The sequence below is a fragment of the Piliocolobus tephrosceles genome, chromosome 17, assembly GCF_002776525.5.
Source record: "Piliocolobus tephrosceles isolate RC106 chromosome 17, ASM277652v3, whole genome shotgun sequence".
Lineage (NCBI taxonomy): Eukaryota > Metazoa > Chordata > Mammalia > Primates > Cercopithecidae > Piliocolobus > Piliocolobus tephrosceles.
The window spans coordinates 15,827,890-15,850,388 of NC_045450.1; the positions used below are offsets into that span (position 1 = coordinate 15,827,890).

A 22,499-nucleotide genomic window follows, 5' to 3' on the forward strand; every position below is an offset into this window, starting at 1 on the left:
CTGGCGCTGTAAGCGTGGGGTCGAAGCGCGCGTGCGCGGCGGCGGCGGCGGGGCGGGTCCTGGGCTGTCAGCCGGCCTAGGAGGAGGAAGGAGTCTGCGGCGTGGGGTGTGAGGGGCGGGACCGGGCTGCCTGCGGAGGGTCTAGCTGGGGGAGGTCGGGCCATGCTGGCGGGCCAGGGCGCTGGACCGCCGGGGCCCGCGGTGGTCGCTGCCGCGGTGGTGCTGCTGCTGAGCGGCGTGGGGCCGGCGCATGGCTCGGAGGACATCGTGGTGGGCTGCGGGGGCTTCGTCAAGTCGGACGTGGAGATCAACTACTCGCTCATCGAGGTGAGCGCCCGCCCCGCGGCCCGGCGTCGACTCGCCGGGCCGGTGGTTCAGCCCCTCTGGGCCGCGCTGGCGTCGTCTCTGACTCCGGGCGGCGTGGAGTCCTTGGAGCCCTTACCTCTTCCGAGGCTATGCTGTCCGCGGGCTCCCCGCAGCTCCTCCCCAGTCGCGCTGGAGGGGAGGTTTTTATCATGGGGTTGTGTAAGGACTGAGGGGTGCCAGACCTCAGGTTCTTCAAAAGCCGGACTCCAGATCCCCGGAACCCAGACCCCAAAATTCCTTGGAGCCCAGACCCCATGTCTTTAAAACTTAGACCCGAGATCTCCTCGAATCAGACCCCCTGAAACTCAGATTTCCCCAAACCCATATTCTAGAACCTAGAGACCACAAGTCTTATCCCCCAGACTCGACAGCCCAGACCCCTCCCGAAGTTCTGATCCACTGCTACTCCAAACCCTGCGGCATGATTTTAAAGAGCATCGATTCCCATCCCGTAGATTCTGACCTAGTAGATCACTATTGGAAACCCTGGGGCCGGAAAGCTATTTTTTATTTCTCTGGCTCCCCTCCGCCTCTGAAAATGGAGAGTTGTCAGCTGCCCTGATTGCCTTAATGAGTAGTTACTGGAATTACCCTAGAGATTTGTGCATTTTTCCCCTCCCACCCCCCTAATTAAGTTGTAGTCCTGTTAATGTTTATCAGCCCGGTGGGATTATGACCCTGAAAGGTTCCCGTAAAGAGGAAAGGGATGGATGGAGGTAGGGGCAGAAGGTCATTTGTCCGGGTAGTTGGGAGGGTACCAGAGCAAGGCCTGGGCCTCATTTTTGGAAGGGGATTTATGTTGGGGTAGGACAAGGAAGAGGAGAAGAGCAGGCGCCTCGGAGGTAATTTAGGAGAAAACGAAGGAAGAGGCTGGGAAATGCCAAAGAGAGGGACTGGGAAATAAGACCCCAAAGATCTCTGAAAGCACCTTTGAGCTGTTCCAGGGCTGGCAGTGAACGGTGAAGCACTGTGTTCTGCAAAGTGGGTTGCTGAGGATTGGGGGAGGGGCAGGGAGTCATTTCCACACCCCACTAGCTCTGCGACCTGCCCTTGCTCTAGGTCTCAGTTTTTGTACCTATAGGATGGTGTTGGGAGAGAAACAGTGGAACCCAGCAGATGTATTTCCCTAACAAGCGGATCCGTGATCTTCAAGGCCCCCTTGTTTGCTGCTTTTTTACTCTGAAGAGGTCAGAGATCAGGCATTGAATGAATCTACCCACTGGCAGTGGCAGGGCTCCTAGGATTTCCTGGGTACATGTTTCTGGGTGCCCATGCCACCTTCTGGGTCTGCCTTGGGGACATGGCCCGTTCATGGTGGTATGACCGTAGATGGCACAGGGCATTTCAGAAGCTGCCTGGTAAGGCCTCTTGCAACTTGTAGTTTCCAGGGGTTCTAGAAGGAAGGAAAAGACAGACACCCCCCACCACCCCCACCCTCATACTAATAGTGACCTTGAGATCAGAGAGCAGGTTTTGTAACGCATTATGAAGTGTGTTCCTTAAGCCCAAGGGCCGCCTGTCCAGATGGTCTGGGACACTCTTTAGTAATTCTGATTCTGAAATCAGACATTTCCTGCTGGCCATCTTGATGTAGATTACATTGCTGTCCTGTGTCCTGATGGTACTTTATGAAAGACGTAGAAATAATCAAGATATTTCACCGTCATTTCTTGATTGTGTTTTTTGTGTTTCTGTGCAACTGCCTTCATTCTTCTCCAGCTTTCTCTCCTCCTGGGTGTTTTTATATCGTGTTCATTGAGTCAACGACTATTTATTGAGCCCCTGCGCATACTGAAACCTTGTCCCTGGTGTGGATATAGCAGTACAGTGAACAGAACAGACAAAACGCCCTACTCTCATGAGACTGACATTTTGTTCTCTAACAGGGACCTTACTGTTAAAAAAAAAAAATTATACCGGTTGCTAATACTTTAACAATCAGGAGGTTTGCACGTGAAAAACTGGGTTCTTTATTTCTCTGGAAAACCATCTGATCTTTTGGGTTACCACACCTGGCTTGGGTTGTGTAGTGATCCGAATCCCTTTGGATGAATGCCCCTTGATGTTGACTCCCTAACCCTTCTAGGCTGGTGAATTTCCAGTCCCTGCCTGAAATGCATGCAGCTGAATCTCTTTGTCACCTGTAACAAATTCACTGAGTACCTAGAGTAAGCAAGACACTGTCTCAGGTGCTGTGGAATGTAAGTTGCAGTCACTGCCCTCAGAGAACTTTACATACAGGCTCCACATTTCACACCAATCCTTTCCCAAATGTTGGTGTTATGAGTCAGTCACTTTGTACATCTTCTTAGCTGGTAAGATTCGACTGTTTCATTGCAGCTCGTGTCATGGTCTGTTTCATGGTCATAGAGCATTAGCATTTTGGAGGTGAGGCTTTTTTAGATGCATCAGATCCAACTGTTTCCTTTTACAGACTTGGAAACTGAGCCTCAGAGTGGTTGAGCCATGCAGGTACATTTAGGAAATTTTCCTTGAGCCCAGTGTGTTCCCTGCCTGTTACACTCTGTTGCCTTTTTCTTCAGAGAGAGAGATATTAAATAGTAATACAAGCTGCTTTTTCTATTTATTTTATTTTATTTTATTTTGAGATGGGGTCTCATGCTGTTGCTCAGGCTGGAGTACAGTGGCACCATCACAGCTCACCAAAGCCTCTGACTCCTGGCCTAAAGCAATCCTCCTGCCTCAGCCTCCTGAGTAGCTGGGACTACAAGCACATGCCATCATGCCTAGCTATTTTTTTTTTTTTTTTTTTTTTTTAGTAGAGATGAGGTCTGGCTATGTTGTCCAGGCTGGTCTTGAACTCCTGGGCTCAAGTGATCCTCCTCCTTTGGCCTCCCAAAGTGCTGGGATTACAGGCATGAGCCACCATGCCTGGCCACAAACTGATTTTTCTTTGAATCCATATTCTGTAGCAGGTGCTCAGTATGCGTTGATGTGTGTCTGTACAACCACATGAAAGGGAGTGGTTCTCTGTCGACACCTGAAGAAACCGAACATGAGCTTGCCCAAGGCCACACGACACATGGAAGACCCAGACGGTATTTGGGCATCTTACTGGGTTAACACTTTGTGTCTGGTAATGCTCAGAAAGTAAGCGTTTTAGAGAGTCCTTGGGCAGAGGGCAGATATTAAATAAAATGACACTTAATATCTGTGTCATTTTAATAATCTCTTTTTCTTTTGAGAATGAAAGTAATGAGAAAATTAAGTTTCTAAATGAACATTGCTCCATGTATTTGAAATTACTTAGAGCTAGTAAGGCAGATCTCTGGCCCTCATTGCAGACCTTTAGTTGAGAAACAGTGGTGGGCCTTAGGAATTTGTATTTTATTTTACTTTACTTTGCTTTTATTTTATTATTATTTTTGAGACAGAGTCTTGCTCTGTCTCCCAGGCTGGAGTGCTGTGGCATGATCTTGGCTCACTGCAACCTCCGCCTCCTGGGTTCAAACAGTTTTCCTGCCTCAGTCTCCCAAGTAGCTGGGACTACCGGTGCCTGCCACCACGCCTGGGTAACTTTTTTTGTATTTTTAGTAGAGACAGGGTTTCACCTTGTTGGCCAGGCTGGTCTCACATTCCTGACCTCAAGTGATCCGCCCACCTCAGCCTCCTGAAGTGCTGGGATTACAGGCATGAGCCACCGCACCAAGCCAGGAATTTGCATGTTAATAAGTACCTTACTAATGGCAAAGTTTGCAAATTTGTTTTAGACCCAGAAACTTACAGGAGCAACCTAGAGACAGCCACTAAAATAAACAGAAAAGCTTGAAAAATAAGGCATTGTAATAGGCTGTAGGTGATTTCTAATCTGAAAAACATTGAGTCACATGATTTGGGAGGGACTTTGCTGATTTCCCTCTGTCCGCGGTAATGCTCCGTGTTAAAAACTGGCGTGTAATAGGTCCTCAGTGAATGCATACTGACTGAGTGTGTTCAGGTGTAGCGCATGTAGTTCATTCCCAAAGGCAATGTTATGTTTTCTGTTTTCCTTCCTTCCTTTCCAGATAAAGCTGTACACCAAGCATGGGACTTTGAAATACCAGACAGACTGTGCCCCTAATAATGGTTACTTTATGATCCCTTTGTATGATAAGGTAAGAGGCGACTGCTTGTCACTTATGATGGGAAGTCACTAGTGTGTCTCACCAGGCTGCACTCACCGTGCCCTTTCCTACACTAGCAAATGCTCATCTGTTTTGTAAATTATTGGTGGAATATGGTAATCCTAGGCACATTCGGAGGGAGACAACTTACAAACTGCCTTGACAAATACAGTGGCTCTCTGTGTCTTTAGGGCCATTTGGCAATGTCTAGAGACGTTTTTGTTGTGACATCTGGCTGTGCACTACAGTCACCCAGTGAGTAGTGGCCAGGCATGGAGCTAAATGTGCTACAGTGCTGCCCACGACAGCCCAGATGTCAGTAGTGCCAGGGCTGAGAAACTCTGATTTCATAGAACCCGTTACTTGCAAGCAGCTTAAAGTATTGTTAAAACAATTGTACAAGTAGTATATGAATTCATGAACTTTATGAAAAAAAGTCAAGGTCTTTAGAAGTATGTAAAATAAATTTGTACCCTTTTCCCTCCAATTTTACCTCCCTCTGTAGTGGTAACCTCTGAGAAAGTTTTTTTTTTTTTTTTTTCTTCTTTTGAGGTAGAGTCTCACTCTCGCCCAGGCTGGAGTGCAGTGGTGTGATCTTGGCTCACTCTAACCTCCACCTCGCAGGTTTAACCATTTGCCTGCCTTAGCCTCCCAAGTATCTGGGATTACAGGCGCATACCACCACACCTGGCTAATTTTTTTTGTATTTTCAGTAGTGACGGGGTTTTACCATGTTGGCCAGGCTGGTCTCGAACTCTTGACCTCAAGTGAACCACCTGCCTCAGCCTCCCAGTGTGCTGGGATTACAGGTGTGAGCCACTGTTCCCAGCCCTCTTATAACATTTTGATGTGCATCCTAACAGATTGCTTTCTACTTGCTTTCTAGTTATTCAGATATCCACGGACACACATGCATATGCATATATGCAAATACACACAAGCCCACATGCGCGTAGATTTGTATCCACAAACACCTCTATCTATATAATCCCATCCTCCCACATATAAACCTTTTATTTGGAAATACAGATTCATAGGAAGTTGCAAAAATAGTCAATATACATAGTTTTGATTTTGATATAGTTTTTAATACAAATGGAATCAAACAATAGGATTTATTCTGCGGTTTCATTTTTTCCCCTGTGTTAATGCTTTCAACACCAGAGGGACATTTATTTTTTTCCCCTTGCGTGCTTTCAACGTTAGCGTAGATAGATGTACTGCCTGTGTTTTGTTTTTTAAAATGGAGTCTCACTCTGTCAGCCAGGCTGGAGTGCAGTGGTGCGATCTCGGCTCACTGCAACCTCTGCCTCCTGGGTTCCAGTGATTCTTCTGCCTCAGCCTCCTAAGTAGCTGGGATTACAGATACCCACCAGCACACCCAGCTAATTTTTTTTTTGTATTTTTAGTAGAGATGGGGTTTCACCATGTTGGCCAGGCTGGTTTTGAACTTCTGACCTCAGGTGATCTGCCCACCTCAGCCTCCCAGAGTGCTGGGATTATAGGCAGGAGCCACCATGCTCGGCCTACTGCCTTCTTTTTAATTGCTGCATAGGGTGTCAGAGTCAAACCCAAACTGTAATTTATTTAACTACTTGGGCATACAGACTTTCCCCAATTTTAAAATAATGGTAATTTTAAAATAACACACCAGGAAATATTCTTGAACTTAACTATTCATCTAGAATGCATAGGATTGATTTCTAGAGGTAGACTAGCTGGGTCTGTCCTGACATCTGTTTAATTAATTTTTACATAGTATCAGTATCAGTCTCAAGAAACCAGAAGGCCGGATGTGGTGGCTCATGCCTGTAATCCTAGCACTTTGGGAGGTTGAGACAGGCGGATCACCTGAGCTCAGGAGTGCGAGACCAGCCTGGGCTACATGGTGAAACCCCGTCTCTACTAAAATACAAAAAAATTAGCCGGGTGTCGTGATGCATGCCTGTAGTCCCAGCTACTTGGGAGGCTGAGGCAGGAGAATCGCTTGAACCTAGGAGACGGAGGTTATAGTGAGCCGAGATCGCACCATTTCACTCCAGCCTGGGCAACAGGCGAGATTCTGTCTCATAAAAAAAAAGCAGGTTGATAAGTAAAATCTAGTTTTGTTTTATTTATTGAATTAATAAGTTAATGTATTGTTCAGAGACAGGATCTCCCTCTGCTGCCCATGCTGGAGTGCAGTGGCGTGATTATGGTTCACTGCAACATTGACCTCTGGGCTCAAGTGATCCTCCTGCCTCTGCCTCCTGAGTAGCTAAGACTTTAGGCGCCTGCCACCACACCCAGCTAATTTTTTAAGAATGTTTTTGTACAGATGGGGTCTTGCTACTCCAGCTCAGTCTGGTCTTGAACTCCTGGCCTCGAGTGACCCTCCTGCCTTGGCCTCCCACAGTGTTGGGATTATAGGTGTGAGGTACTGTGCCTGGCCAAATCTAGTTTTAAGAAGTGACATTAGTTCCTGAAGATACATGCTAACTTTTGCAACTGTAGGCATGTGAGGGCTTAATGAGACTTTATGTTTAGTATTAAAAGACAGTGAGTGACCGAACCTAGTGTCTTTAGAACTCATGAATGGGCTTCAGCACTGTCTTCTGATTGTTTAGATGAAAACTTCTGGTGTTCAACTTCAGCTTGTAGCATCTGAAGAGAATCACCGTGCTCAGTACCATTTAGAAGAACAAGGCTTACCCTTAGAATTTCATTTCCGGTGTGAACATTTTAGTTTAGATGATAACACTAAAATAAATTAAACCAGAGTCACAGTTCTCATTTCTTGAAATTACATTTTCTTTTTTTCCTTTTAGGGGGATTTCATTCTGAAGATTGAGCCTCCCCTCGGGTGGAGTTTTGGTAAGTTAACTGAATCACTAGATATTCTTTGTAAAAGATTAGCTGATGTGCCAAATATTAATTTAGGCTAGCAGAGTGCATAAACTATTAAAATATTAAGGATCATTTCCAGTATGGAGGAGGGTTTGTATTCCTCCCCTCCCTGCCCCCATCACTCTGGTTGAGTTTGGATATACCTTAATCTACCTTAAGGCTTTCTGTCACCTTTGAAAAATAGACACCTTTTCTTGTACCTTTTTGGAAACTCTTACCTTGCAGTTTCACTCATTATGTGGCCGTAGAACAGTACGAAACCAAGAGTGGGGACCTGGTTCCTGTCCCAGGATGGCTTCTTTTTCAGCCCCCCCAGTTTTTTTATTTTTTATGAAATTAATTGAAACATTTAAACACGGTGAGATTTGTCATAAAAATCCAGATTTATGTCCCACGAGATGAGAAAACTGTCAACCTTAAGCCTTACTGGCTAAATAACCTCGGATAAGTTACTTCCGCCCTTGTCAGCCTTGCTCCTCACTGTCGAGCTAGGGTCGTTATAGTCCCTGCCCCCCAGCGTACTTGGAAGATTAATAAACCAATACTGAGTGTTCAGAGTGGCTGGCATGTAATGAGCAAGCACTCAGTATTCAGAAACAGCCCTTCTGCACACATCCCAACAAAAGCTGCAAACTTTCTTCATACAACTGCCCTCAAGCGTAGCTGGAGAGTTGGGGATGGGGTTGAGATCAGAAGAGAGGGTCTGTTTTGATGTAGTTTACATTTTTGAAGGGGAGAGACTCTTGATGTTTCAGCAGAGCAGGTGTGAGTGACCTGCTCCAGTCCATGGCCTGGGGAGAGGAGTAGGGACCACCGTTGTTGATATCAGGCTTGCTTGTGCCTTAGACAAGGAAGAATTTAGCACCTGTCATCACAAAGGCCAAAATGAAGCTTCGGCAGCTTGACAGCTAATTTGGCTCTGTGGGAGCATCTCTTTATCAGTTTGTAGTCAGGGGTGGCGGGGAGGGGGGTGCCTGGCTGGTATGTTCTAGAAAGCTGGAGAGGAATGCAGCCCTGCTCATGGCCAAAGCAGAAGTCCAGATTAGTGGCCTGGAGGAGTGTTGTGTTTGCCACATCCCACCGCCCCCACCACGACTGGTGCTGTTGATAAGCTTTTTAATTGAATTATACTTTCAGAAAAGTGCCCTGGATGAATTTTCACTAAGTGGACACACCCATGTGTCCACCATCCAGATGATGAGATAGTACTTCACCAGCACCCCAGAAGTCCCCATCCTGGGTGCTCATTAGCCATCCCGCCCCACCCCCCCGGGTGACCACCACCCTGACCTTCTACACATTAAAGATCCATTTGGTCCGTTTTGAACTTTATACAAATGCAATCATGCAGGGTACTTTTTAATATCTGATTTCTTTCACTCAACATTGTGAGCATTATCTGTATCATTTGTAACTCTAGTTCGTTCTCTTTGCTGTTCAGAATTCTGATGCATAAATATAAAATGATTTATATTTTATAAAATATTTACATTTTATTTTATTTTTTTCATTTTTTTGAGACTGAGTCTCACTCTGTTGCCCAGGCTGGAGTGCGATCTCGGTTCACTGCAACTTCTGCCCGGGTTCAAGCAATTCTTGTGCCTCAGCCTCCTGAGTAGATGGGATTACAGGTGTGCACCACCACACCCGGCTAATTTTTGTATTTTTAGTAGAGATAGGGTTTCACCATGTTGTCCCAGGCTGGTCTCGAACTCCTGACCTCAAGTGATCTGCCAGCTTTGGCTTCCCAAAGTGTTGGGATTACAGGCATGAACCACCACGCCTGGCCTATATTTATATTTTATATTCATATTTTGTATCAGTGATCTCTTCTACTGTTGATGGCCATTTGGGTTGCTTCCCAATTTTGGCCACTGAAGAGTAGCACTCCTGTGAATATTCTTGTATGTATATTTTGATACACGTGTGTCTGCATTTTTGCTGAGTATGTCACAGGTGTAAAGTTGCTGAGCCGTAGAGTTGATACATGTTCAGCTTTAGGTGTTTCCAAACGTCCAAAGTGGATGCGCCAGTTTGTGCTTTCCCAGCAGTGTACAAGGGTTTCCATTGCTCTGCATCCTAGCCTACACTTGGTATCGTCAGCTTTTATAATTTTAGCCCTTCTGGTGGGAGTGTGGTATTATCTCACTGTGGTCTTGATTTACATTCCTCTGATGGCCAATGAGGTTGCACACTTTTTCATATGTTTATGTTTATTTGCCATGGGCTAGCTCTTTTTGTAAGGTTCCTGTTCAAGTCTTTTGCCCATTTTTTATTGGAGTCTTTGCGTGTGTGTGTGTGCACGTGCGTGTGCAAGCATGTGTGTAATTCATCTTACCTGAAAATCTCATCTCATGGTTTTTCATTTTTTTCTCTACTCATTACTCCACATTCTTCCTAACCTTTCAAAAACTCAACCTTAACCCCTATTATGATGAACTTTTCAGTTAAAAAAAAATGGAGTTAATTGCTGAGATTGAAAAATCAAGAGATGGTATATAAAATCCAGATTTCCAGTTTTTCGGAGAAGTTGGAAGCTCTGGCAAAGCATGGCAGTGGTTGGCAGACTTGAGTGGCGGTTGTCCCCTTTCAATTTGCCATAGTCCCCCCGAGGATGCTCCGCTCACTTTGAACCTGTGAGGCCCCTGTGGCCTTGGAGTTTGTGGTCCTGGTTTAACATGGCTGAGCTCATGCACTTGGTAAGGGAACAGATCCACAGCCAGACTTTTAGGGTTGAATTGGGGCTCTGTCACGCAGAAGCTCTGTGATCTTGGGAGCTCCTTTAACCTTCCTGTGCCTTAATTTACCCCTCAGTAAATTGCAGCTATTACTGCCTGCCTCTTAAGATAATTGTGAGGATTAAAGGCACTCAGCTCAGTGCCTGGTCGGTGATGAGTATTCAGTAAATAAAATTATTTGGTGCTCACTGAATTTTCACTGGAACTCTGAGATATAACTTGGCTGAAAGGCTGTTGTGAAATTATTTCATACTCTAAACATGAGTTCCTTCTGGGGCAGGAAACCAGGAGGCTAGGGGGATAGGGGTGAGAGAGAGACTTTTCCCTCAATACCTTTTTGTTCCTTTGGATTTGGAAACACACGAGTGTATTAAGTGTTCAAAAGTAAAATGAAAACTTAACAATAAAAATACATTCTGCTTAGGTTCACTGTACTCACAACTAAGCTTGCCTCTGTGTCTTGTGCCCCTGTTTCCTCCCCCGCTTCATCCCTCAGAGCCGACGACCGTGGAGCTCCATGTGGATGGAGTCAGTGACATCTGCACAAAGGGCGGGGACATCAACTTTGTCTTCACTGGGTTCTCTGTGAACGGCAAGGTTTGTCTTTGGAACTTGATTATTTTTCCTGTTCACTCTGTAATGCATACTAAATCCTTTCTTTAAAAGATGCAGGATATTTTAACCCGGGGACTTTGATCCCACAGGGGACCCATGGAAAAGCGGCAAGAGAGCCTGTGAACTCTGTGCTTCATTCTGTGTAGAACGCAGTAGGAGTACTTAGGAGTGAGATTGAGGTTGCTGGTCATCCCCTCTGCTTCCAGAGCATAGGCTGTTGGTGTATTTATTTATTTATTTATTTGTCTATTATTTTAAGACAGGGTCTAGATCTATTGCCCAGGCTGGTGTGCAGTGGTGCAATCTTGACTCACTACAGCCTCCACCTCCCAGGGTCAAATAATTCTCCTGCATCACCCTCCCGAGTAGCTAGGATTACAGGCATGCGCCACCATGCTCAGCTAATTTTTGTATTTTCAGTAGAGACTGGCTTTTTCTGTGTTGGCCAGGCTGGTCTCAAAGTCCTGACCTCAGGTGATCCACCCGCCTCCACCTCCCAAAGTGCTGGGATTACAGGTGTGCGCTGTGCACCCAGCCGCTGTTAGTGTTTGTGCCCGGGATGGCCTTTACAGGGATGCCGAATTGGAAGGATGCACTCCTTAAGCCTTGTGGCATCCTGCTGTCCCTGTAGGTCAACTGAAGTCAGCTTCTCCCAGAGACAGCGTGCATCTGCTTCTGTCACTCACCTGGGAGGATTCCCATCATTTAAGTTCTGAGAGTGTTTTGGACCGCCGTGGTGGTATGAATTTAGAGTGCTAACGGGTGTGTGTCCCAGCTCCCGCGTCTCGGGGGAGAGTCGTTTTTCTTCCACCCGCCCTGTGCCTGAGGTTGGGATGTGCTTCCTTCCTTCCCGTCCTTTCCTTCACGATGGGCTTGTTTCTCCTCTGCCTTTGAGGTGAGGGAGAGGCCCTTCCATCCCAGCTGTATGTGGGCTTCTTGTTGAGATGGGGATCTTGGGTAGTTTTTTCTTTCTCAATGGTTTGCACAATAATGGTGAATCTTTTTTTTTTCTTGAGACAGAGTCTCACTCTGTGGCCTAAGCTGGAATGCAGTAGTAGTGCAGTCTCTCTCACCACAACCTCTACCTTCTGGGTTCGACCAGTTCTCCTGCCTTAGCCTTCCCAGTAGCTGGGATTATAGGCATGTGCCACCAGACCCAGCTAATTTTTATATTTTTATTTTTATGTATATTTACTTATTTATTTTTTTTAAGATGGAGTCTCCCTCTGTCCCCAGGCTGGAGTGCAGTGTTGTGATCTCAGCTTACTGCATCCTCCACCTCCTGGATTCAAGGGATTCTCCTGCCTCAGCCTCACGAGTAGCTGGGATTACAAGCATGTGCCATGACGCCCAGCGAATTTTTATGTTTTTAGTTGAGACAGGGTTTCACCATGTTGGCCAGGCTGGTCTCAAACTCCTGACCTCAAGTGATCTGCCTGCCTCAGCTTCCCAAAGTGCTGGGATTACAGGTGTGAGCCACCACACCCGGCCAGACCAATAATGGTGAATCTATAACTGATGATGTCTTAGATTCATTGAAACAGAGAGTCTTCTTTTACTGTTCCCTCTCCTACTTCATCCCCAGGAAACATATCCATGATTTATATCATCTTTTCAATGGGATTCTTGACTCAAAGAAGGTTTCTGGCTCCACCTGGGAGTTGTAAGCAGGACTGCCAGTGCTTTGAGAGGAGGATACTTTGCCGGGTGGGCCCTAACCTTCTTCTCCATGGCAGGTCCTCAGCAAAGGGCAGCCCCTGGGTCCTGCGGGAGTTCAGGTGTCTCTGAGAAACACTGGGACCGAAGCAAAGATCCAGTCCACAGTTACACAGCCCGGCGGAAAGTGAGTAGCGTCCTGTCTCCCAGTCTTGCCTTAGAGCCAGGCTGTGACAGGGGTCATGGAGCTGGGTTTGGGAGTTTGGATTCAGGGAGTCCTGGGTTCAGATTCTGATTCAGCCTCTTAACTTTGGGTGAGTTCATGCCCCTCAGAGTGCTGCATTCCCCAAGTGTGAAATGGAAGCTGTTTGGCCCATCTGGCCTGGCATTGATGGGATGATTAAATATGAGTTGATACTGGCCAGGCACATTGACTTGCACCTGTAATCCCAGCACTTTGGGAGGCCAGGGTGGGAGGATCACTTGAGTTCAGGAGTTTGAGACCAGCCTGGACAACATAAGGAGACTCGATCTCTACAAATAATTTAAAAAATTATATCAAGCAGAGTCCCATGGGGGAAAAAAATTAGTTGGGTGTGGTGGCATGCTCCTGTGGTCCCAGCTACTCAGGAGGCTGAGGCAGGAGGATTGCTTGAGCCTGGAAGGTTGAGGCTACAGTGAGTCGTGATCATGTGCTACTGTGCTCCAGCCTCGTCAACAGAGCAAGACCCTGTCTCAAACAAACAAAAAAAGAGTTAATACCCATAAAGCACCTGCTTCAAGGCCTGGGGCTTAGTGGGTCTTCATTTAGGAGCTCAGCCTGGCTCTGGAGCCTGCTAGCCTGGGCTTAAATCCCAGCTCCCCCATTTGCTGGCTGATTGACCTGGGGCAAGATGCTTAACCCTTCTGTGTCTCAGTTTCCTCTTTTGTAAATGAAGGTAATTGTGGAACCTACCTCCTAAGGTTACTGGAGAGATGAAATTAATATTATTACTTCAAGCTGCCTGGCATATTAGATCAAATAGGTTAGCTTAGTTATGATTAGAAAAATGATTATTATTATATCAAAACTGTTTTGTAGTCGGAACTGATGCTTACCGGATCTTGCTGAATCAGATTTAAAGCATTTATTTAATGGATGTATATAGTTGAGTTGTAAATATTAACAGACATGCCAAGATTAATGCCAGAATAGTTCATACTGATAATTCCGAAAGCGTTCAAATCATTACTAACTCCGTTAATATACAAACTGACTAAATGGCAAAATAGAAGTTTATAATGAGTCTGTCAGTAAGTTATTCAATTTTAAAGTTGCTATTGTTGAAACTACTCTTCATTTTTGAAAAAACATTTACTTCTGCTTGACTGGTGCCTCTCCAGCCCTGGTGTGTAGCAGGAATATGGAGCTGTAATTTTTTTTTTCTGGGCTAGTAGTTTGGTGTTGACCTTACTAGAAAAAAATAGTGTCTTGAGCCTTCTGAATACCTTTCAACTGCACTGACTGAAACAGTGAAACTTGTAGCACTGGGCTGTTATGAAAATGAAATAGAAACTCAGTCTTACCAATACTTTATAGTAACGTGATTTCGAAGCCCTATCCAGTTATTACAGGCAAGATTTGATATAATAAAATACCACAGAAGAAGAAATCAAATGCGTTTTCTAGTTCATTTCACTGGAATTAGCCTTCTAATTTGTCAGTTGCCTTACAAATTTGAAGGGATAAACATGTTAGCATACTGGCAGCAGCACTTCCAGCCTTAGCTCTGCTCACTCTGGTGTTAGTCTGTCTATGGTTAGGAGAGTAATTTTCATCAGCTGCTGGTTTCTTATCTCAGTTGCTTTGTGCAAAAACCCAGAATGGCTTATCTGTGTTTCTCTAAAGGCTTTTTTGTGGGATTCAAAGCTCGTCATGGTTTACCCCACCCTGTGTCATTGGCATCATCTTGTGTCAGCGTCCCCCTCAGCCTGTGCATCTGTTCTGTTCTTTTCATCCCACTTCTCCCTTCCCACATGTTCCCTTGGACACTTCTGTCCCCTTCTCCTTGTCAGTTCACACCTGTCACCTCTGTCAAACCCAGTCGAATGTTCTGTGACTGATCGCTGCTGTGCTACAAGGACTGGTTTTATGCCAGAAATCCTTGAGATTAAGGGAGATGTAAGCCCTCCTCCTTCCTATCAGCGCATGGAGCACCCCTCTTGGCACACAGTAAGTGCTCAATAAGCCCTCTTTGATGCAGATTTGCATAGTGAAGGATTGAATTTCATTCGTGCTCATTTAACAAGCTAATGGCAAGCTTGCAATAATTCCAACATTATTTTCTTATCATAAAATTACATTACATTAGTCATAAAATTAGAAATACTTGGGTTGTTTGAAGAAAGCTAAATGGTTATTTTGTATTTCTTAGGTTTGCATTTTTTAAAGTTCTGCCTGGGGATTATGAAATCCTCGCGACTCATCCAACCTGGGCGTTGAAAGAGGTGAGTGTGACAGCTACGTCTGTAGCCATGCCAATAATATGCTGGTCTTGGGACAAATGTAGGCCTTTTCAATTTAGGATATGAAAAGAATTTATGGTTTTTCCGGGGCTAGGTGAAGAACCAGTGGTGCCGTTGATTAGTTTGGTGGTTATTTATAAGGTGTAACTCCTCACTGTAGCAGATGTTGCTTGTGTTGGTTTCAGTTTTAGGTGACAGTGTTGTCTTCCTGCTGTGAGATAGATCTGTTTTATTAACTATAGCTATTTTAAACTAAATCAACAACAGAAGGCCCTGATGAGATTTATTTGTTGTTCTTTTTTCAGCCTGAAACAGAAATCTGTAAATATACTAAACATTCTAGAAACTGTGGTACGTGTGCCCAAGGAGAATGTTTAACAATGTTTATTGCAGCTTTGTTTGTAATAGCAAAATATTGTAAACAACCTAAATGCCTTTTAAGAGAAGAATGGATTGGGGTTCCATCATATAGTAGGCTGCTGTATGTCAGCAGTAATGAATGAACCAGAGCTACATATATCAATGTAACTACATTTAAAAACAGAGTTGAAGGAAATATGATTTTAAATACTTGTGATAGCATCATTTATGGATACAGTCTTTTTTTTTTTTTTTTTTTTTCTTTTTTTAAGACGGAGTCTCAATCTGTTGCCCAGGCTGGAGTGCAATGGTGTGATCTTGGCTCATTGCAGCCTCGGCCTCCTGTGTCCAAGCGAGTCTCCTGCTTCAGTCTCCTGAGCAGCTGAATTACAGGGATGCACCACCATGCCCAGCTAATTTTTGTATTTTTAGTATAGGTGGGATTTTGCCATGTTGGCCAGGCTGGTCTCAAACTCCTGGCCTCAAATGATCCACTAGCCTCAGGCTCTCAAAATGGTGGGATTACAGGTGTGAACCAGTGCATTCGGCCAGATAGTCTTTTTTTTTTTTTTTTTTTTTTTTGCAACAGGATCTTGCTCTGTTGCTCACTCTAGAGTACAGTGACGTATTTGTGGCTCATTACAGCCTCTGGTTCTTGGCCTTCAGCGATCCTTCCACCTTGGCCTCCCAAGGATCTCGAACTGCAGGCATGTGCCGCTTTACCTAGCTAAGGATACAGTCCTTTTTTTTTTTTTTTTTTTGAGATGGAGTCTTACTCTTGTTGCCCAGGCTGGAGTGCAGTGGTGCGATCTCGGCTCATTGCAACCTCTGCCTCCCAGGTTCAAGCGATTCTCCTGCCTCAGCCTTCTGAGTAGCTGGGATTACAGGTACCTGCCACCATGTCCGGTTAATTTTTTGTTTTTAGTAGGGACGGGGAGGATACAGTCTTATGTAGAAAAATTATGAAGACATACATGGGAATAGCAGACACTGTTCAAAATGATACTGACTTCTAGAGAAAGAGGGAGGAGGGCGTCTTGGGGGTATGCCATCATCTTGAATTTTTTTTTTTTTTTAATTTCTTTAGTTGGTTAGAAGGTATGTAAGTGTTCTTTAGCATATCTTGTTTTATTTGACCGAAATAGTTTATAGTCCAAGATCAAAAAAGGAACTCCACCTACTAGGTGAGGTTCTGCAATAGCTGTGAAAGACCAAATTAAAATAAGATTAAGGGACATCTTGACGTGTTAGCTTCTGTGTTAGTATAGAAGCTGTATCTCATTTTTGCTAAAGAAGCATTGGAGTCAGTATTTCAGCTTCTACCCTATAGGTTTTATTATTTTTTTACTCTGTAGGTTTTATGCATTTATAATTGATGATAGTTTCACACCTAGATGTCTCTTCTTACTGTTTATGACTTTTGGTTTTGGGGGTTTTTCTCTTCTGCAGCAACATTTAAAAATATTTTATTCAAGGCTGGGCGCAGTTACTCATGCCTTTAATTCTAGCACTTTGGGAGGCTGAGGTGGGCAGATCACTTGAGGTCAGGAGTTTGAGACCAGCTTGGCCAACATGGTGAAACCGCATCTCTACTAAAAATACAAAAAAATTAGCCGGGAATGGTGGCGTGCGCCTGTAATCCCAGCTACTCGGGTGGCTGAGGCGGGAGAATCCCTTGAACCTGGGAGGTGGAGGTAGCAGTGAGCTAAGATTGCACCACTGCACTTCAGCTTGGGTGGCAGAGTGAGACTCTGTCTCAAAAAAAAAAAAAAAAAAAAAAATCGAAAAGGGCTTACACATTTATAAATAGAAGAGATTTTAAGGTTTACATTGTATGTTAATTGTCTGCATAGAAGAATCTGAGTTTATTAATTTGAGATTGGGATTTTAAAGTAAAGCATGTTGGTAGAAGTCGGGATAATGTTTATCCTCCTCGGGGGGTTAGTGACCGGAAGCAAGTGTGAGGGGCACTTCTGGCTTGCTGGTGCTATTCTGCCGGGTAACCAGTGCCCAGCTTGTGACAAGCCCTGTGCCGTGTGCTTAGAATGTGCGCACTTTTCTTTGTGTAAATTGTACCTTAACAAAAATGTTTAAAAATATACACGTATTATGAAAAGAACAACTTAGGACAAATTAAACAGAGGTTTAATTGAGCACAGAACAGTTTGTCAATTGGACAGCCTCCTGAGCCAGAATAGGTTTGCAGCAACTGTGGCACTGTTGTGTGATTGTGAAGGGATTATGGACAGAAAAAGAAAGTGATGGACAGAAAGCGGAAGTGAGGGACAGAAACAGTTGGATTGGTTACAGCTGGACGTTTGTCTTATTTGCACATGGTTTGAACAGTTGGCCGCCTGTGAGTAGTTGAAGGATGGCTGCTGCAACTGGCTGAGACTTGGCACTATGTACAGAGAAACCTTTAGGCCAAACTTAAAATATGTAAGGAGGCAGCTTTAGGCTAATCTTCAGTTAACACTGTGTATCATTAAATGTCGAAAAAAAGCAAAATACGCTCATTAAAAAAAATTGGAACATATAGAGGAATATAAAGCAGTGGAAACAAAGTTAGAAATTTTGGAAGGTGGAAAAGTATACAAGTAAAATACCACCATATAGATAAAATCATTATCATTTACATTTGGCCACATTTCCTTTCACTTCATTTTGGGCGTTGAAAAATAGTAATGGGCCAGGCGCAGTGGCTCACGCCTGTAATCCCAGCAGTTTGGGAGGCTGAGGCGGGTGGATCACCTGAGGTCAGGAGTTCGAGACCAGCCTGGCCAACATGGTGAAACCCTGTCTCTACTAAATATAGAAATTAGCCAGGCATGGTGGCGGGTGCTTGTAATCTGCGCTATTTGGGTGGCTGAGGCAGGAGAATCGCTTGAACCCGGGAGGCAGAGGTTGCAGTGAGCCGAGGTTGCCCCATCGCACTCAAGCCTGTGCGACAGAGACTCCGTCTCAAAAAAAAAAAAGTGATCATACTAATAAGCAATTTTATGGATTATGTTTCCCAGTTAATATTTTAGCTTCCGCATGTCCTCATGTTGTTAGACACTTTGCAAGTGTTTATTTTTTCACCAGTTAAAATCCTTTTCTGTTAAAGGCAAGCACCACAGTGCGTGTAACCAACTCCAATGCCAATGCGGCCAGTCCCCTCATAGTTGCTGGCTACAATGTGTCTGGCTCTGTCCGAAGTGATGGGGAGCCCATGAAAGGGGTGAAGTTTCTTCTCTTTTCTTCTTTAGTAACTAAAGAGGTAAGCAAAGGAAAGAACGAAGGAGATGGTGTGAAGGGTAGCAGGGTGGGGCATTATAGACCAGAACATACTGTTTTAATAAATGCAGGTCTGGGTTGATTTATCATTTTAACACTTAAGAATATCATGTGTCTCACCCTGGGTGTGATGGCTCAGGCCTGTAATCCCAGTACTTTGGGAGGCCAAGGCGGGTGAATCACTTGAGGTCAGGAGTTTTAGACCAGCCTGGCCAACATTATGAAACCCCGTCTCTACTAAAAATACAAAAAAATTAGCCGGGCGTGTTGGCACATGCCTGGAGTCTCAGCTGCGCGGGAGGCTGAGGCAGTAGAATTGCTTGAACCCGGGAGGTGGAGGTTATAGTGAGCCGAGATCGCACCACTGCACTCCAGCCTGAGTGACAGAGTGAGACTGTCTCAAAAAATAAAAATAAAAAAAAAAAAAATTCAAGAATATTGTGTGTCTCTGTTGACTCACAAGACATTGCACATCTACGCTGAGAGGCAGTGGTATGTGATGGAAGGTACACAGGCTTTGAAATCAGACTTGGGTTTAAACAAATCTCAGGTTTAAACAAATGCCTCTTTCTAGCTGTGTGACCCTGGGCCAGTCACATTACCTTCCTGAGCCTCCGTTTCCTTATTTGGAGAATGATGACCCATTATAAGGAAGGACAGTCATGTCATTTTTCCTGAGAAGACTGTGGCAGTTTTTAACTTTACAACTTGAATGTCAAGATTTTTGTTCCTTTTATCTGTATTAATGTGTCTTAGATTTCAGAAATACATATATTGACGTGAAACTTACAGAAATTTTCCTATGATGTGGCCGATTGATGTTATTCAGAACATGTAAATGGAAAAGGAAGTCTTGTCTTTTTTTCCCCCTGGCATAGGATGTCCTGGGCTGCAATGTCTCACCAGTGCCTGGGTTCCAGCACCAAGACGAGAGTCTGGTGTATTTGTGCTACACGGTCTCCAGAGAAGATGGCTCGTTCTCCTTCTATTCCTTGCCAAGTGGGGGCTACACGGTGGTGAGTGAAGCAGATTTCTGTTCTATTTATGTCTGGGACTCTCATGACACAGTAAAAGCCAATGCTGTTTGGGTGTTAAAGGAAAAGATGGTTGGCCTACAGTTCTCTGTAAACGCTGTTAAGAAGTAACTTAAGATGAGACACTCACCCCTTAGTAATAGCTACGAAAAGGGCAAGGCTTCCTCTTTTTAAATCTGCAATAGTTATGATGAGCATTTCTCTTGGCTTGTCTTGAACCCCTTGTCATTTGTGGGCTGCTAGATCGAGTATTAATATTGCTGATTGATCATGTTCGTGGTTCTTAGTGATTAACAGACTCTTCCTTCCAGATTCCGTTCTATCGAGGGGAGAGGATTACCTTTGATGTGGCGCCTTCCAGACTTGACTTCACAGTGGAGCATGACAGCCTGAAAATCGAGGTAAGGCTTTCCTATCTTCTGGAGGGACAGATGTTTGAGTTCCCATCCCTAGGCACAGGTGTTGCAAACATGTTTTTAAAAAAATCGATTATTTTTTCTGGAAGGGCTGTTGGAAAAAGTGCAATCTGGTATTATATTCTTGCACATGATGTCCTTATTGTAGAGAGCTGGATTCCTAGTTAAATCTCCTCATTCAGTGAAATATATTTATTGAGTGCTGGTGACATATATTTCAGGCACCATTCCAGGACTGGGGATACAGCCGTGACCAAAAGAGGCAAAAATTCTTGTCCCTGTGGACCTCATTTTTTTTTTTTTTTTTTTTTTAAGACAGGGTCTCACTGTGTGGCTCAGGCTGGAGTACAGTGGTGTGATCTCAGCTCACTGCAACCATTGCCTCCAGGGCTCAAGTGGTCCTCCCACCTCAGCCTCTTGAGTAGCTGGGACCACAGGCGCGTACCACCATGCCCAGCTAATTTTTGTATTTTTCGTAGAGATGGGGTTTCACCATGTTGCCAAGGCTGTTCTCTAACTCCTGGGTTCAAGTGATCTGCCCGCCTTGGCTTCCCAAAGTGTTGAGATTACAGGTGTGAGCCGCCGCACCTGGCTAGACTTCATGTTCTAATGACAGGAAGGGTCCATACATGCATAGATGAATAAGTTAGAAAGTACAGTAGAAGGTGATAAGTGTTCTCTAGAAAAATAAAGGAAGAAAGGAGGTCGTGCAGTATCAGGGTGGAGACAGGGGTTGCAGTTGTACATAGGGTGTTTTTGAGAAGTCCTCCCTGTGAAGGTGACATTTGAGCAACACCCTGAAGGGAAAGAATGAGAGAACCATACTTCACTCCTGCAGGAAGAGTGTGTAAGACTGAGGGAACAGCACGTGCAAAGGTCCTGAGGTAGGAGTGTGCCGAAGAGTCTGGAGCACCCCAAGGAGGCCGGGGTGGCTGGAGTGGAGGGAATGAGCAAGGAAGGAGGAGGTGGAGCGAGGTTCAGGGAGGTGACAGGGCAGATTGTGCAGGGCCTGGTGGGCCACTTTGCCTATAACTATGGGTGAGAATTGGTGCCACTGAAAGGTTCCTAGCAGAGGAGCTGTTCCTTCTGGCGGCTGTGTTGAGGAGAGTTTGCAGGGTGTCAGGGTGGAAGTGGGGGACTAGTTGGGATGCCATGGCCGTAAACCAGGTGAGAACTGGCAGAGCTTGGACCGTGGTGGTAGGAATGGGCAGTGTGATACGTGGCTTGATAAACTGCCTTAGACCCTTACATAGATGGTAAATGTATTTTTCATCTCACTTATGTCTCCTTTCATTACAGAAGTAGAAAATGGTTATTGTAGAAAATTGGCTAGCTAGAGCAAATCCCAAAAGAAAATAACAGTCTCTCCTAAGTGGACCACCCAGTGTTAGAATTATTGAAGAAATTATATTTTAATCATTTTCTTTTTATATTACATTTGAAAGTACTGTGTTGAAATAGCTTAAACTGGCAGGAGCGGGCTTTTAGGTCACATGCACAGTGGGGTGCAGACTCTGCTTTTTAAGATTCAGTGGAGTATTTGACCGTTCTCCTGTACCCTGGAGGGGAAAGAGAAGAGTGAGAAGATGAAGCCTTTAGTTTGCTTCACGTGGCTTGCAGAGAAGGATGGGGGCTGGTGAGCATAGACAGCTATTCCCAGATTACAGCCAAATACAGATTTTGAAAATGATGAATGGAATTTCAGGGAATGGGGCCCTGTAAGTTCCCTGAGGTCCAGAACCGTGAGTGTCTTATTCTTTACTGTTTTCCTAACATGTGATTCAGCACCTGGCACATAGTAGTGCCCAGTAAAAATATTTGTTGAGTACATATGTGAATTAATAAGTAGGTATTAGATGGAATGAAACATGTCTTTTTGGAAAGATCAAGAAGGAATATCTGTCATGTGAGACCATCACTAAGAAGCCATTTGCTGAAAAAATAAAATAAAAAAGAAGAGCTACCGGCATAAAAAGGAAGTCATTTCGTTATTTAAAGCTTCATCTCAGATGCTGTTGCACACGTGCATGCACACATTCATTCATTCATGAGTCAGTTATTGAGTGCCTGCTGTGTACCAGGTGACTAAGACAGAAAAGGTCCCTGTCTTCATGAGGTAACATGCTAGTGGGAGGGAGACAGTTAAGAAATGGAACAAGGACATTTCAGATACTAGTAAATTCGATGAAGATATTAAACTAGGTTAGCAGTGGTGACCTTGAGGATACACAGATCAGGGCTGGAACTCAGTAACTGCAGGGAAAGCATAGGTGTGCTGCTCACAGGCGAGTGGGGCACAGACACAGACACGGAGCATGGGACCACGTGTGAGCCAGTGATGGGGATGGAGGAGGGTGGTCTAGGTGGATTTCTTTTTTTTCTTTCTTTTTTTTTTTTTTTGAGACAGAGTCTGGAGTGATCTCGGCTCACTGCAACCTCCGCCTCCCGAGTTCAAGTGATTCTCCTGCCTCAGCCTCCCGAGGAGCTGGGATTACAGGCTCCTGCCACCACACCTGGCTAATT

The 22,499-nt window shown here is 44.8% G+C and overlaps 1 protein-coding gene across 1 annotated transcript in view; it reads left to right on the top strand.

Moving 5' to 3' along the window:
- The window catches only part of LOC111524526 (nodal modulator 1), a 63,834-nt gene continuing 41,335 nt past the window's right edge, over positions 1 to 22,499 (top strand). Inside the window, exons 1-9 of the mRNA XM_023189709.1 lie at positions 1 to 327; positions 4,392 to 4,481; positions 7,298 to 7,343; positions 10,611 to 10,711; positions 12,466 to 12,572; positions 14,800 to 14,872; positions 18,357 to 18,509; positions 19,405 to 19,542; positions 19,872 to 19,961. Coding sequence (XP_023045477.1) covers positions 163 to 327; positions 4,392 to 4,481; positions 7,298 to 7,343; positions 10,611 to 10,711; positions 12,466 to 12,572; positions 14,800 to 14,872; positions 18,357 to 18,509; positions 19,405 to 19,542; positions 19,872 to 19,961 — 963 coding nt within the window. The 5' untranslated portion in view covers positions 1 to 162. The remainder of the gene's footprint in view (positions 328 to 4,391; positions 4,482 to 7,297; positions 7,344 to 10,610; positions 10,712 to 12,465; positions 12,573 to 14,799; positions 14,873 to 18,356; positions 18,510 to 19,404; positions 19,543 to 19,871; positions 19,962 to 22,499) is intronic.